Source organism: Scyliorhinus torazame, chromosome 18 (genome assembly GCF_047496885.1).
Source record: "Scyliorhinus torazame isolate Kashiwa2021f chromosome 18, sScyTor2.1, whole genome shotgun sequence".
In the NCBI taxonomy this organism is placed as follows: Eukaryota; Metazoa; Chordata; class Chondrichthyes; order Carcharhiniformes; family Scyliorhinidae; genus Scyliorhinus; species Scyliorhinus torazame.
In genome coordinates this window covers 102,012,606-102,026,737 of record NC_092724.1, presented here as the reverse complement: position 1 = coordinate 102,026,737, position 14,132 = coordinate 102,012,606, and the positions used below count along the sequence as shown (strand labels likewise).

The window sequence follows — 14,132 nt, the reverse complement described above, 5'->3', positions numbered from 1 at the left end:
CGACCTGATAGAAGTTTATAAAATTATGAGGGGTATAATAGGGAGAACAGTTGGAGGCTTTTTCCCAGGGCGGAAATTACTATTAGAAGGGGGCACAAGTTCAAGGTGAGGGGCGGAAGGTTCAGTGGAGATGTGCGGGGGAAGATTTTTATACAGAGGGTGGTGGTGGCCTGGAATGCACTGCCAAGCAAGGTGGTTGAGGCAGATACGTTAGCGACTGTTAAGACTTATTTAGATGGCACATGAACAGACTGGTATAGAAGGATACGGGCGGTTGGTCTAGATAGGACACGTGATTGGCGCAGGCCTGGAGAGCCGAAAGGCCTGTTCCTGTGCTCTATTATCTTTTTGTTCACTGCCTGTTAAATCCCAGTGGTGGCTGGACGAGCCTTTAAGTCAGCATTAATTGCTCACTTAAGGGCCTCAATTGGCCTACTGGCAGGCAGGCCTGTCACTGGTAAAGTTGGAGTGGGGGCAGGGACAAAGGCAAGTGGCAGGCCACCTACTGGACTTATATGACCCCCCAACACACACACATATGCTGTGCCGTCACACTAGGTGACCGGAGAGCACATAATCCAGCTCATATAATGGTAGAACATCCACAAAGTTTTCTCAATTTCCCATTTAACTTTGGAATATTGGTAGAGTCTTTGGAGACATGGCTGTTTGTCCTGGCGGGATGCTCCATTTTGCCGGCGCTTGGGGGTTTCCCGACGGCGTGGGGCTACCCCACAATGGGAAACCCCATTGACCGGCCGGTGTAACGGAGCATCCCGCCGGCGTGCTGAGGCAGATGTGGCGTGGTGGGGCGGAGCATCCCGCCCCTTTTTTTTGCATCCACTCAGCATATAGGATGAGCCTCCCCTGTAGAAGTCAACCCTGGATTGTGCGGGGAATTTTCCGAAGCTTCAGAGGTTGGTTTATACAGAGGTTGGTTTATACACCGACATTGGCAATTCAAAACATTCACGTTCTTGACGTAGTTGCAGTTGGAAAACTGTGATTAGTCAGAGCAGAAATACTTGTGAAGAGGAAACTAGTGTAACCAATTCTGAAGCTTAAAAAAAGACGGTTTAAAAAAGTGTCTGTGTTGAAAAAGGAATAATCCTAGCTCGAGACTCATTTACATTTGGTGTGAGATTTATTTTAACAATAGTGTGGTATTGGGTGGAGTTTTTCCCAAAGTTTCCTCATGTGGCAAATTCCTGATCTTGTTTGCAGCACCGAGAGAGGGGGATGACCAAATGAATGTCAAGGTTTCTTTGCAGGGAATAATCAAAATAGAAACTGGACAACTTTCAAGTCCGTGGGATCATCTGGGAGATGATCATTAAGCTACCTTACCACCTTTCCTTTCTCTCTCTCCTGGTCAGTCAATGGTAGTTTAGAAAGCAGGAAGGTTTGGATGGACAAATATTAATGAAGTTAAATCACAATCTAAATGTTCCTTAGAAGGCGCAGTTATCAAGTATGCTGCCCGACGAGAGAAACAGCCATATAAATCAATCAGGTTTTAGCTCAGGACTACTTGGCTGGAAGAGTTTAATTTAAACAGTTCTCCAACTTGAGATTCTTGCTCGATTCTTGGTTGGCCATCTAGTAAGATTGCAATCAGTCATGGGTAGGATGCCTTTTGAGATTGAATGTACACTGTCCCCTTAAGGTACAGGGCAGGTGGATGTGGTGGCCAAGAAGGCATATGGTATACTTGCCTTTATTAGCCAAGGCATACAGTTTACGAGCAGGGACGTTATGCTGGAACTGTATAGAACTGTACAGCACTTGAAAGAGTGCAGAGGAGATTTACCAGGATGTTGCCTGGGCTGGAAAATTTTAGTTATGAAGAGAGATTGGATAGACTGAGGACATTGAGGGGGCACATGATTGAGATGTATAAAATCATAAGGGGCACAGATAGAGTGGACAGGAAGAAACCTTTCTCCTTGGTGGAGGGATCAATGACCAGGGGGCTTAAATTTAAGGTAAGGGACAGGAGGTTTAGAGGGGATGTGAGGGGAAATCTCTTCACCCAGAGGGTGGTGGGTATCTGGAACTCACTGCATGAAAGGGTGGTGGAGGCAGAGGCCCTCATAACATTTAGGAAGTATTTAGATGTGCACTTACGATGCCAAGGCATCCAAGGCTATGGGCCAAGTGCTGGAAAATGGGATTAGAATACTTAGGTGGCTGTTTTTGACTGGCGCAGACGCGATGTACCAAAGTGTCTTTTCTGTACTGTAGACCTCTATGATAATTGCTGTCTAAGTATGCCTGTGGCGAAAAACCATGTGAACAAGGAACGAGGGAAGGGAGGAAGTGCTGGCTTCCAATAACTGGCGACCAAGGACTTGGAACAACAACAGGTCATTCACTAGTCTGAGCAGCTCTACAAGCTTTTACTCTGACAGCGCTCCAACGAGAATTTTCCACGCTTCTGTCACATGATCAATTGGTCTACAACAGATGCTGCCAAAAATGATTAAGACAAGCACCTTTGTGAGATAAAAGGGGATATGGAGGAACAAAGACGGTCAGAGATATTTAGAAAAAACTACTTGGTGTCTGATGCATGCCACTTCCATTATCATGTAGAACAGCAATAATGTATACAGATGCGAAGAAAAGCTACCTTAGGAAAGTTTGATTCGCAATATAAATTATTGAACGATGTGCTTAGGTCCCAGCATTTTAATTCATTCATCTGCAAGGTTTCAAATCCACACTGCCACCTCCTGGATAATAATATGACTGAGCGTTAAAACCACAACTGTATTGTAAACTCTGTCCAGTGCACATGCTCAGACAGCAGTAAGTGTTGAAGCATTTGTGCGAGATTGTCCTTGCTGTTGACAACCCAGATTGACCAAAGCCCCAATAACTGTGAGGTTTATGAATGCAGACCAGGTAACAGGCCAGTTCTGCAAGGTTATTTTTCAAATTTATTTCCTAACCAGCAAAACTAAATTTGCTTCCTGTAGCTCGGCCCATTGAGGCAGATGCTGTGTCACCTCCTTCCGTCTCATCCAGTGCTCGATGAGCAGAAATCTCCACCTGTTAGGAAGACCAAGGCAAGGGCAGCATGGTGGTGCCTCAGCGCTGAAGATCCTAGTTCGATCCCGGCCCCAGGCCACTGTCCGTGTGGAGTTTGCACATTCTCCCCGTGTTTGTGTAGGTCTCACGCCCACAACCCAAAAAGATGTGCAGGGTAGATGGATTGGCTAAAATTTCCCCTTAATTGGAATAAAAAAGATTTGCCAATTAAATTTATTTTAAAAGGAAGCCCAAGGCCATTTTCTTTGGCCCCTGCCACAACACATCCCTCTTCCGAGCAATTGTTGGAGACTGAACCAGTTTGAAAACTTGGGGTCATATTAGACCCCGAGGTTAGCTTCCGACCACATGCCCACGACATCACTATGATTAACTGCCATAACATCATCTGATTTTATCCCTGCTGTGGAATCCCTCCTGCATGCCTCTAGGCTCCATTATTTTCTTGGGATTGCCTCCCATCTTTCATTCTATGTAAACAATAGCTTAACTCTGCGCTCATACCAATCCTCTTCACCTGTAACCTTGTGCTTTTGATGATCATCAGGTCCTGGCAGAGCAATGCCTGGTTATGAAATGCTTATCCTGATTTCAAATCTGTTCATGGCCTTGCCCTATCTCTGAATCCTCCATCATCTCCATAACCTTTTGAAATTTCTGAAATCCGCCAATTTTGGCCTCTTACGCATCCCTGATTTTAATTGTTGTGCCATTGGCGGCCTTTCTCTCAGTATCCTAGACCTGAAGCTCTGAAATTCCCTCATCAAACAATTCCTTCTCTCCCCCTCCCTCGTCTCTTGATTAATAGAGGGACCAGGGGTTATGGGAGAAGACCGGAGACTGGGGATGAGAAACATATCAGCCATGATTGACAGGCAGATCAGACTCGATGGGCCAAATGGCCTGATTCTATTCCTATGTCTTATGGCCTCCTTTCAGACGCTTTGTAAAACCTTTTTTAAATAAATGGGTTTTTTTTCAATTAAGGGGCGATTTAGAGTGGCCAATCCACCTACCCTACACATCTTTTTAGGTTGTTAGGGTGAGACCCATGCAGATACTGGGAGGATGTGCAAACTCCACACGGGCAGTGACCCGGGGCCGGGATCAAACCCGAGTCCTCGGTGCCATGAGACAGCAGTGCTGACCACTGCGCCACCGTGCTGCCCTCGCTTTGTAAAACTTAACTCTTTGACCAAACATTAACACACTTGTCCTAATATCCCTGTATGTAGCTTGTCATCATATTTTGTTTGATATCACTCCTGTGAAGTTCCTTGGAACATTTTATTATGTTCCACATTTCCCTGTTGTGGAACAAATTCCAAGGGAACACCCAATCTGGTTGGTTGGAGTAATGTGTATGTTTGTGTGCCCATGTGATTAAAAAAAACAAGAGTTATTTCATGATAAATGTTTGTTGGGTGCCAGAAAGCACTGAGCAGAATTCTGGGGTTATGACGCAGTGTTGACATAACCCAGCCTTTAATAAGTGGCATCTGTGATTCCAGGTGATGATCTGACACGCTGTGTAGATCTCTACAATCAAAGCCAATCCAAATGGTTCGAGGAGATGGTCACAACAACTCTGGTGAGCAACAGACAAATTCATATTCTTCAAACATCTCTGTGGGACACTTTCTTTGGAGTAACACTGCAATTTTAAATGGTATGGGATTTGGTCAGAATGTCAGAAAGCAGACCTTTCCTAGGTTATGTTAAAGTTACCCTACCATTGACCTTTCTGAAGAAAGATCCTGCACTACTCTCTTGTTTCCCAAGGTTATCCCCCCCAAAGAAAGTCATTGATACAAAGGTAATACACAATTTTTAGATAATAATCTTGTTGAGTTGCGATTGAATCATATATCGGGCGAGTGAATTGTGCAACAATTCCCGCGTCTTAGCCACGATAATGCAAGTTTAGTGTAAACTTGGCCTCTGAGCTCTGTCAAACCGCCATTTTGATTTCAGTCCAATATGTGTACATGTGAATGATGAGTGAGGCCATGGATCAGGTTTAATAAGAGCAAAATACTACGGGTGTTGGAAATCTGAAATAAAAACAGAAAATGCTGGATAAACTCAGCAGGTCTGGCAGCATCTGTGGAGAGAGAAACAGTGTTAGCGTTTCGAATCTGTGTGACTCTTCTTCAGATCAGACTTGGTGCTTGAGACTAATTAGCAATCTCATAGATGTGAATAATGGCCCCAAAGCAGTTAGCACCTGTGAAACAACACTGCAATATGGAGCATGATGCCCGCTGGAGAGAAAACGAGGGAGATAAATTAATAGCAGATTCGAAGGAGGAAATCCAGGCATATGAATACAGCTACAGTTGTCTTCTTCCCTTCCTGTCTCACTTGAGGCGGCAACAATTGGTTTTAAACACTTTAATTTCCACATAATCTATATCCAGAGCTCTGAAATGTCATCACCGAAAACCTGCTTGCAAACACAGCCCACACCCACCACCCTCTCATAACATCCCAAAACACTTCAATAAAAACAGCAGTAAACTTTGATGCATTTGTACATGATTGTCCTTGCTGTTGACAACCCAGATGGGGCAAGGCCCTGATAACTGTGAGGTTTATAATTTCAGACCACTCAACAGGCCCGTTCTGTAAAGTGATTTTTGAAACGTATTTCCTGCTCAGCAGATTGTTACATTTGCTTCCTGAAGCTCGACCCACTAGGGCAGATCCTGTGACATGTCCTTCGGCCTCATCCAGTACTGGAATGAGCAGAAATTTCCATTCATTCGGAAGACCAAGAACATGTTCGGTTGCTCCCAATCAGCTGTCTCACTTTAATATGCAGATTTGTTAAAAAGTGATCCTGCCCACAATAGGCGGGATTCACATGGCAAGGTGGATTTGGATCTCGCGAGGCGTGGTGAACTGGGTAGATCGCGGAAGATGGATCTTCTGGCATCTACCGGCCACGCCGCACTGTTTTTCGGGCGCAATGCAGCCGGTAGATCGTGCACTTAGTGTCATAATTGGCTCCCAAGCTGAACTTAGAATCATAGAATTTAAAGTGCAGAAGGAGGCCATTCAGCCCATCGAGTCTGCATCAGCCCTTGGAAAGAGCCACACTACTTAAGGCCACTCCTCCACCCCATCCCAGTAACCCCACCTAACCTTTTAGATACTAAGAGGAAATTTGGCATAGCCAATCCACCTAACCTGCACATCTTTGGACTGTGGGAGGAAACCGGAGCACCCGGGGAGAAAGTGCAAACTCCACACAGACAGTCACCCGAGGCCGGAATTGAACCCTGGAGCTGTGAGGCACTAGTGCTAACATATCCGTTGAAAGAAGTACTTTTGAAGCACGATTATCATGTAAATAAACACAGCAGCCAAGTTGTGAACTGCAAGGTGCCACAAATAACACATGACTAATTAATCAGTTTCTGGCAATGTTGGCTGGACTGGGAGCTAGCTCTTCATTAAATAGTGCAGTGGACTTGCACTCGTCAGGCATGGTCTCAGTATAGGATTTCATTTGACTGGCCTCTGACAACGCAACCCCTCTTCGATGGTGCACTGGAGTGTAGACTTGAACCCACGACCACTTGGTGCTGGAGCAAGTGTCTTGCCAACTGAGCCAAACTGGAATTTTAGGTCTGAGCTAACAGCAGGCAGCTCTAGGCTTCCCTATGGAACATGCCTTATTTAGGATACAGAGAGTTATCTCAGAGCCCTGCTGCTACTTAGTTAGGCTGTAATTCACTTTGACTAGATAGGTCGCATCCTACCTCTGAGATTTTTGATTTGCATCCTTTAGCTTTATCATGATTTTCAGGAATATTTGCTATTGGAACCTTTCTTCTACTGTGAATTAGACTCCACTTAGTGCCTTGGTAATGCTGCCAGTTCCTGAAACGTATGTCTTGTAAGCCCAGTAGCAACCACACAGATGGTTTGGCAGATTTACTGAAGCTTGTGTCTGGATGGCCTATTTCTTCTCTGGCCATCAGTCACAGCAGAATTTAACAAGGCTGATCTGACTGCATGGTTAGCACTACTGCCTCATGGCGTCAGAGACCTGGGTTCGATTCCGGCCTTGGGTGACTGTCTGTCTGGAGTTTGCACATTTTCCTCGTGTCTACCTATGTTTCCTCCGGGTGTTCCGGTTTCCTCTCTCAGTCTAAAGATATGCAGGTTAGCTGGATTGGCCATGCTAAAATTTTCCCTTTGTGTCCAAAGTTGTATAGGTTACGTGGGGTTATGGGGATAGGGTGAGGGAGTGGGCCTAGTTAGGGTGCTCCTTCAGAGGGTCAATGCAGACTCAATTGGCCAAATGGCCTCTTTCTGCACTGTACGGATTCGATGGATTCTATGATGCTTCCGTGTTGGAAGACAATGGCTGGTGGCGGATTTTGAGTTAGTGGGGCCCTGTGCGCAACTTCCCTTAGGACACATGCCAAGAAAATGCACAATGGATTAGTGCTTCTTCGCTTGTAAAATCATGCCTATGTGTATAATTGCTTTGCTGAAATCCAAGCTTGCCTCTTTGCCTGAATGCAAGATGGTAAATATTGCGAGGTAAGCAAACATGGAAACTTGCTGACTAGATGGAAGAATCAGCCAATGACATCTGTGCAACAGAAATAGCTTCAAGACCAAATCTTTACAGAAAAACCATTACCGCGGGAATGGCGATTTTCTTTCACAGTTTATCTCACATGTGCTTTTTATGATTCATAAGGAAGTGAAAATGATGTGGCTATGCATCTTGAAGCATTTTGAATGGTCAAGTCCTTCGTTAGGTTATTTAAATTAAATCCTGAACATGAGCTGTGCAGGACATGGTTTGGAAAAGGTGTTAAATGTGAAGATACCATAGATCATAGAATTCCTACAGTGCAGAAGGAGGCCATTCAGCCCATCGAGTCTCCACCGACCCATCGAATGAGCGCTCTTCTCATGTCCACTCCCCTGTTCACCCCACCCTATCCCTGTACCCCCATAACCTAACCTACACCTCCCTGGACACTTATATTTTTAAAAATAAATTTAGAGTACACAATTCATTTTTTCCAATTAAGGGGTAACTTAGCATGGGCAATCCATCTACCCTGCACATCTTTGGGTTTTGGGGGTGAAATCTGCGCAAACACGGGGAGAATGTGCAAACTTCACACGGATAGTGACCCAGGTCCGGGACCGAACTTGGGACCTCGCGCTGTGAGGCAGCAGTGCTAACCCCTCTCTGAACACGTTTGGCCAATCCACCTAACTAACCTGCACATATTTGGACTGTGGGAGGAAGCCGAGAGGTGGCGAGGAGTTTCCTCCAGAAAGTAAGGGACCCAGGTGACCAACCTCTGAATTAAAGCTAGAAACGTTCAGTCAGTACAAGTCACTGAACTTACTGAACGTATTTACTTGAGATCTCCATATATTCCGATTGGACCTCGTGTCTTCAAAATAATCCATTTTGTTGACCAAATTCCATGAATTGCGACCGGGCAGAGCAGAAAATTGAACATCGGAGAAGTGCAAAGTTATCGTTACTGCAATTTGTGGTTCTTCAATATCGCAGAACTGGAATAAGATGACCGACTCAGTGGATTGGTACGGTCAAGTGATACCGATTTAACAGTGTTGTAAGACAGTGGTCAGTGGCGGATTTGGTGCGCAGCTTCATTTTTGCCCCCTCCTCACCCCTCAGGATGTGAAACCAAGAAAATACACAAATAGACCAGTGCTTCTTCACTTTTAACCTCAAGTTATCCAGTCTGATGTAAAAATGACACGATCAGATATGAAGACATCCAAGCATTATGAGGGGCTGGTTTAGCACAGTGGGCTAAACAGCTGGCTTGTCATGCAGAATAATGCCAGCAGCGCGGGTTCAATTCCCGTACCAGCCTCCCCGAACAGGCGCCGGAATGTGGCGACTAGGGGCTTTTCACAGTAACTTCATTGAAGCCTACATGTGACAATAAGTGATTATTTATTTATTTATTTATTTATATGGGATATAACACAGGATCCCAGCAGTTGACATTGTTCAGGGCCTTTATGGAATACATGACCGTATTCATAAAACAAATTGTTAAAAATTTTTTTTAGAGTACCCAATTCATTTTTTCCAATTAAGGGGCAATTTAGCGTGGCCAATCCATCTACCATGCACACCTTTGGGTTGTGGGGACGAAACCCACGCAAACACAGGGAGAATGTGCAAACTCCACACGGACAGTGACCCAGGGCCGGGATCAAACCTGGGACCTCGGCGCCGTGAGGCAACACTGCTAACCACTAGGCCACCGTGCTGCCCTACATGACCGTATTCATAACACCAACTGATTGCACAGTAAATGTTTACTGTAACTGTTTTCACTTCCTCTTGCACAATGCCTTTTTGTACCACATTTGGGCCAAATCTGTGGATAAAGGACCCAGTGCTGCCTCTGAATGTGACAGTTATATAGCGGTGGGGTGTAACCTTGACTGCAAACTTTATGGGCTGTGTCAGGGAGGTGGGAATGAAACAGTAATCGTCAGGACATTAACTGGACTTGCTGTGAATGATCTGCTGTGATGAGCAAAAAACAGAAAACTCGCTTCAAATAATGCAAGGGTTATCAAGAAATGTGCAAGGCCTTTTGACTCAACATGCTGATTGAATCGCATCTTCCGAAAGCTTCCTCTTCAGAAACATTAATTATCTCTCCACCCCGCCTCAGTGGCCCTCTTGGCAATTTATTCCAGAGCCATGCTGCTCTTTGGGTGAAAAATCTCCACCGGCTTCCTTTCTTATCCATGACTCCTACATTTTGAACCCATGACTCTTGGTATTTAATCAGATAACGTGTTATATACTGCATTATTCAGCGTAAAGGATGTTGCTCGGTGTGGTTTTTTTTTTTGAGAGAATTTGCAAACCTGCAGCCTAAAGTGCCTAAACCCTGAACAAAACTGCTTGGAATTCAACAAGATTTCCTATTTCAATCTGTCAGCACTGTGCTTGGGGAGTGCTGACACTGTGGGAGGTGCTGGTCTTCAGATGAGGGAGACCAAAACTCCTTGGATGAGTCTAAAAGATTCCACACACTATTTTGAAGATGGGTATGTGGCTTTTCCTGATATTAGGGTCAATATTTATTACTCAACCGAGATCACTTTATTCTAAAAGAAAGTTTCTAGTCATTATCTCATTGCTGTTTGTGGGATTGCACATTATGGGTGCTGTGTTTCCTACATTACAATAGTGACTACGTTTCAAAATGTACTCGAGGGCAGCGCTGGGCAACTGAGGTCAGTGGATGGACTCTGGGATGGCCCTCCTTCATCTTATTGGTCCGCAAGATTGAAATCTTGACCATCGAATAAGATTGAATACATTTAATACATGCTAAATATTTTGTTAAAAGGTAAAGCAAATGCTTAATCATTTGTATATTAACAGAACTGTCATCAACTTCAAGTGATTTAAACGAAAATAAATATTTGCACTTTGGACACGGGCAGTACACGGCTCTCACAGTCAATGTTGTGTGCAATCAGCATGCACTTCACTTCACTTGTCCTTGCTTTACGTGCGTATCATTTTAGTCATGCCGTGGGAGGCAAAACTATGCAACTAGAAACCTGCGGAATGTGGCAACTCTGCTTGTGGGCAATGCTCAACAAATGACTCGTGGGCTGCACTCAGAAACCTGATGTGGCCACCAGGCCGCAGGTTGCCCACCACTGCTCTAGGGCATTCTTTAGGTTGCAAAAGTTGTTGTATAAGTTTGTTCCTGCCTTTTTCAGACTGTAGTGCACAGATCCAGAAGCATGTTTTGAAACTTTTGCATGGCATGTTGGCGTTGCTTGCAAGGCCGGTATCTGTTGCCCCCTCTGAATTGCCCTTGAACGGAGTGGCTTACTAGGTAAGTTTCAGAGGGCAGTCAGCATTATAGAATCTCTACGATGCAGAAGGAGGCCATTTGGTCTGTCAAGTCAGCATTGACCCTTTGCACATTCCCCCCGTGTCTGCGTGGGTCTCACCCCCACAACCTGAAAAGATGTGTGGGGTAGGTGAATTGGATACGTTAAATCGCCCCTTAATTGGAAAAAAAATTAATGGCCACTCTCAATTTATTTTATAAAAAGTCTGCACTGACCCTCTGAAAGTGCACCCCACCCCTCCCTAAATGGGTTTTACAAATAATGATGCCAGTTTCACCATCACAGAGCTGAAACTAGCTTTATAATTCCAGGGTTTCATTAAATTAATTTAAATATCACCAGCTGCCACAGTGAGATTTGAACCCTTGTTCCTAATAGTATTAGTCTAGGCCTCTGGATTACTAGTCCAGTGACATTACCACAATGCCATCATTTCCCACCGACCCCCACCCCTCTCTGCAATCTATATCCAAAGAATAGAATCCCTACAATGCAGAAGGAGGCCACTTAGCCCATCGAGTCTGCACCGACCCTCTGAAATAGCATCCTACCTACCTAAGCCCACACCCTCGCCCTATCCCCATAACCCCACCTAACCACCTCTTTGGACACCAAGGGGAAATCTAGATTGGCCAATCCATCTAACCTGCACATCTTTGGACCGTGGGAGGGAACTGGAGCACCCAGAGGAAACCTATACAGACAGTCATCCAAGGCCGGAATCAAACTTGGGTCCTTAACGTTGCGAGGCAGCAGTGCTAACCACTATGGCCAACCTACCCTGCTGCATCCAGCACGAGCTGTCTGCTTTCCACCCATGTACCACAGGTATTTGGTGATCCAGTTTAGGCACAACGTAGTGATCACATTAAAAGAATCTGTTTTATCAGTTCCTGTTTTGGTGTGTTCGGGAGAACAGCTAACGGTGCGAGTTTCACATCTGTTTCCTATTAGGAAAGTGGTGAACTCACAGAGCAGATCCTGCAGTGGCTGGAAATGTTACACCGGTAATAAATTAAAACCTGTGTCTATTGTTAAACACACTGAGCTTTAGCAAGGGGATGTGCCAGGCAGGCCTTTCCAAGTCAGCATTCATTGTCCCACCAGAGTGTAACAAGTTGCTTTGCATCCATCAGATTCTGTTATTTATTTCTAGCTGTGATGATAGATTATCAGCAAATGTCCACTATAACTTGGATGTGGCCACTGCCCCCCGCCCCCCACCGCCGTGCCCCCCCCCCCCCCCCCCCCCCCCAGCCTCTGCGAAATGAAAATTGGAAAATGTATCCCAGAAACGTTGAATAAGACAGAGTGAGATCCAATAATAGTGATACCAGCTCTCTAGTTTTGAACTCTAATTGGTTGTTTGGAGAGTTATCAGGTGTAAGCCAGGCATTAAAGGGAGCAGTGATTCTACTCCAACCCTGCCATTAATTGCTTATGTCAGTTCAGGATTGAACAGACACGGCAACCCTAATCAGGAATTAGGTTCAGGCCTATGCCACCCCCACCCCAGCTTCCCCCTCTCCCCGCCCCAAACTCCCAAACCCTGCATGTTACTGACTTCAGCTGTAGCTCTTGAGATTTTCTCATGAGGAGAAAATGATCCAACAGGTAACTGACACCCCATATTCGCATGATCTTTTTAAGTGCCTTTTGTCACTGAATAAAGATGAAAATGGGTTATAATACAACAGTATTAATTTCCCAGAGTCTAATAACATTTTTACCCAGAGAGTGGTGAGGAACATAGAAGATAGAATGGGGACAGGGAGTAGTTAATGTGAGGTGCATAGATGCAGTTGAGGGGAAGCTAGATAATTATTTGCAGGATAAAGGAATAGAAACACATGCAAGTAGAATTAGATGAAAAGTGCCTTATGCAAAGCATGAAAACACTAGTACAGAGCTGTTGGACCAAATAGCCAGTTTATTTATTTTAATATAAATTTAAATATTCTTTTTTAATATTCTTTTTCCAATTAAGGGGCAATTTCGCGTGGTCAATCCACTTAACCTGCACGTCTTTTTGTGTTGTGGGGGTGAGACACAAGCAAGCATGGGAAGAATGTGCAAACTCCACTAGGGATAGTGATCCGGGGCCAGGGCCGAACCCGAGTCCTTGGTGCCGTGAGGCAGCAGTGCTAACCACTGCGCCACCGTGCTGCCTTACAAATAGCCAGTTTCTGTTCTGTGTAATAACCTTAATTTCCGAATTGTTGGCTAACTCTGCAAATGAAGTTCTTATGAGGTCCGCCTATTGTTAGAACTGGCTGCACTTTTGGCTGGATTATGGTGCATGGTCCGATTTTGAACTGACAGAGCTGGACATGCAGCCTCATTTTCCATTGAGCAAAGGCAATTTCAAAGCTTTGGCTCAAACCAGTTGCTCAAGTGGATAGGGGCTATGTTAAACTTGAATAAGTCAACAGAAATCTACAAATATTAGGGAAGCTCGTGTTGCTAATAATTCTGTTTATTTTTAACGATCTAGGAACTCGAGAGGCTGGAGGTTGAAAGGATCGAAATGATTCGGCAACACCTCTGTCAGTACACACAGCTCCGCCATGAGACAGACATGTTCAACCAAAGTGTAAGAAAATCTTGATCTTATGGAATCACTGGAGAGCATTCACACAATAAAAAAGCTGCTGCCTTTCGTCTGCAATTGTTTTGGAAACTTTAAGATGGGGGGGGGGGGATCACATTTATAGGAAAGTTTTAATTACAATGTTTTGTGCAGTTTTAAAATGTATTGGTGACATAGAAAGAGTAAAGTACTGGACTGGAATGGTCCATCTCACCAGTTCTTATTTGTGTCCACTTCATCAAAGAGCTCTACAATTCTGTCTGTGCTATTTTCCTTCCACTGATAGCTTAGATTATATTTTAATGCAATCTTTTAAAGAAAAACTCACTTCCCTGTTAGTTTTCCCCAGTGTGTATTTCAAAATGATCCAAATGAGTTATGCCATACGCCATTGTCTCATTACTTGTGGTGTTTGAAGCATTCATTTTTGAACGTTACACATTGGCATCCCGAGCGGTTGGCTGCTTGGGTTAATTGGCTGCTGTTGTCAGTAATACAGAGAGTAACTAGCTTGTTGATGGTGTGACATTGGCAAAGCCCAAGCTGTTTCCAATAGAAATGCTTCCTTTTTAAT

The 14,132-nt window shown here is 44.6% G+C and overlaps 1 protein-coding gene across 2 annotated transcripts in view; it reads left to right on the top strand.

Moving 5' to 3' along the window:
- The window catches only part of gas7b (growth arrest-specific 7b), a 625,036-nt gene that overhangs the window by 593,059 nt on the left and 17,845 nt on the right, over positions 1 to 14,132 (top strand). For both annotated transcript variants that reach the window (XM_072483098.1, XM_072483099.1), the window contains exons 12-13: positions 4,566 to 4,645; positions 13,463 to 13,561. In XM_072483098.1, coding sequence (XP_072339199.1) covers positions 4,566 to 4,645; positions 13,463 to 13,561 — 179 coding nt within the window. The remainder of the gene's footprint in view (positions 1 to 4,565; positions 4,646 to 13,462; positions 13,562 to 14,132) is intronic.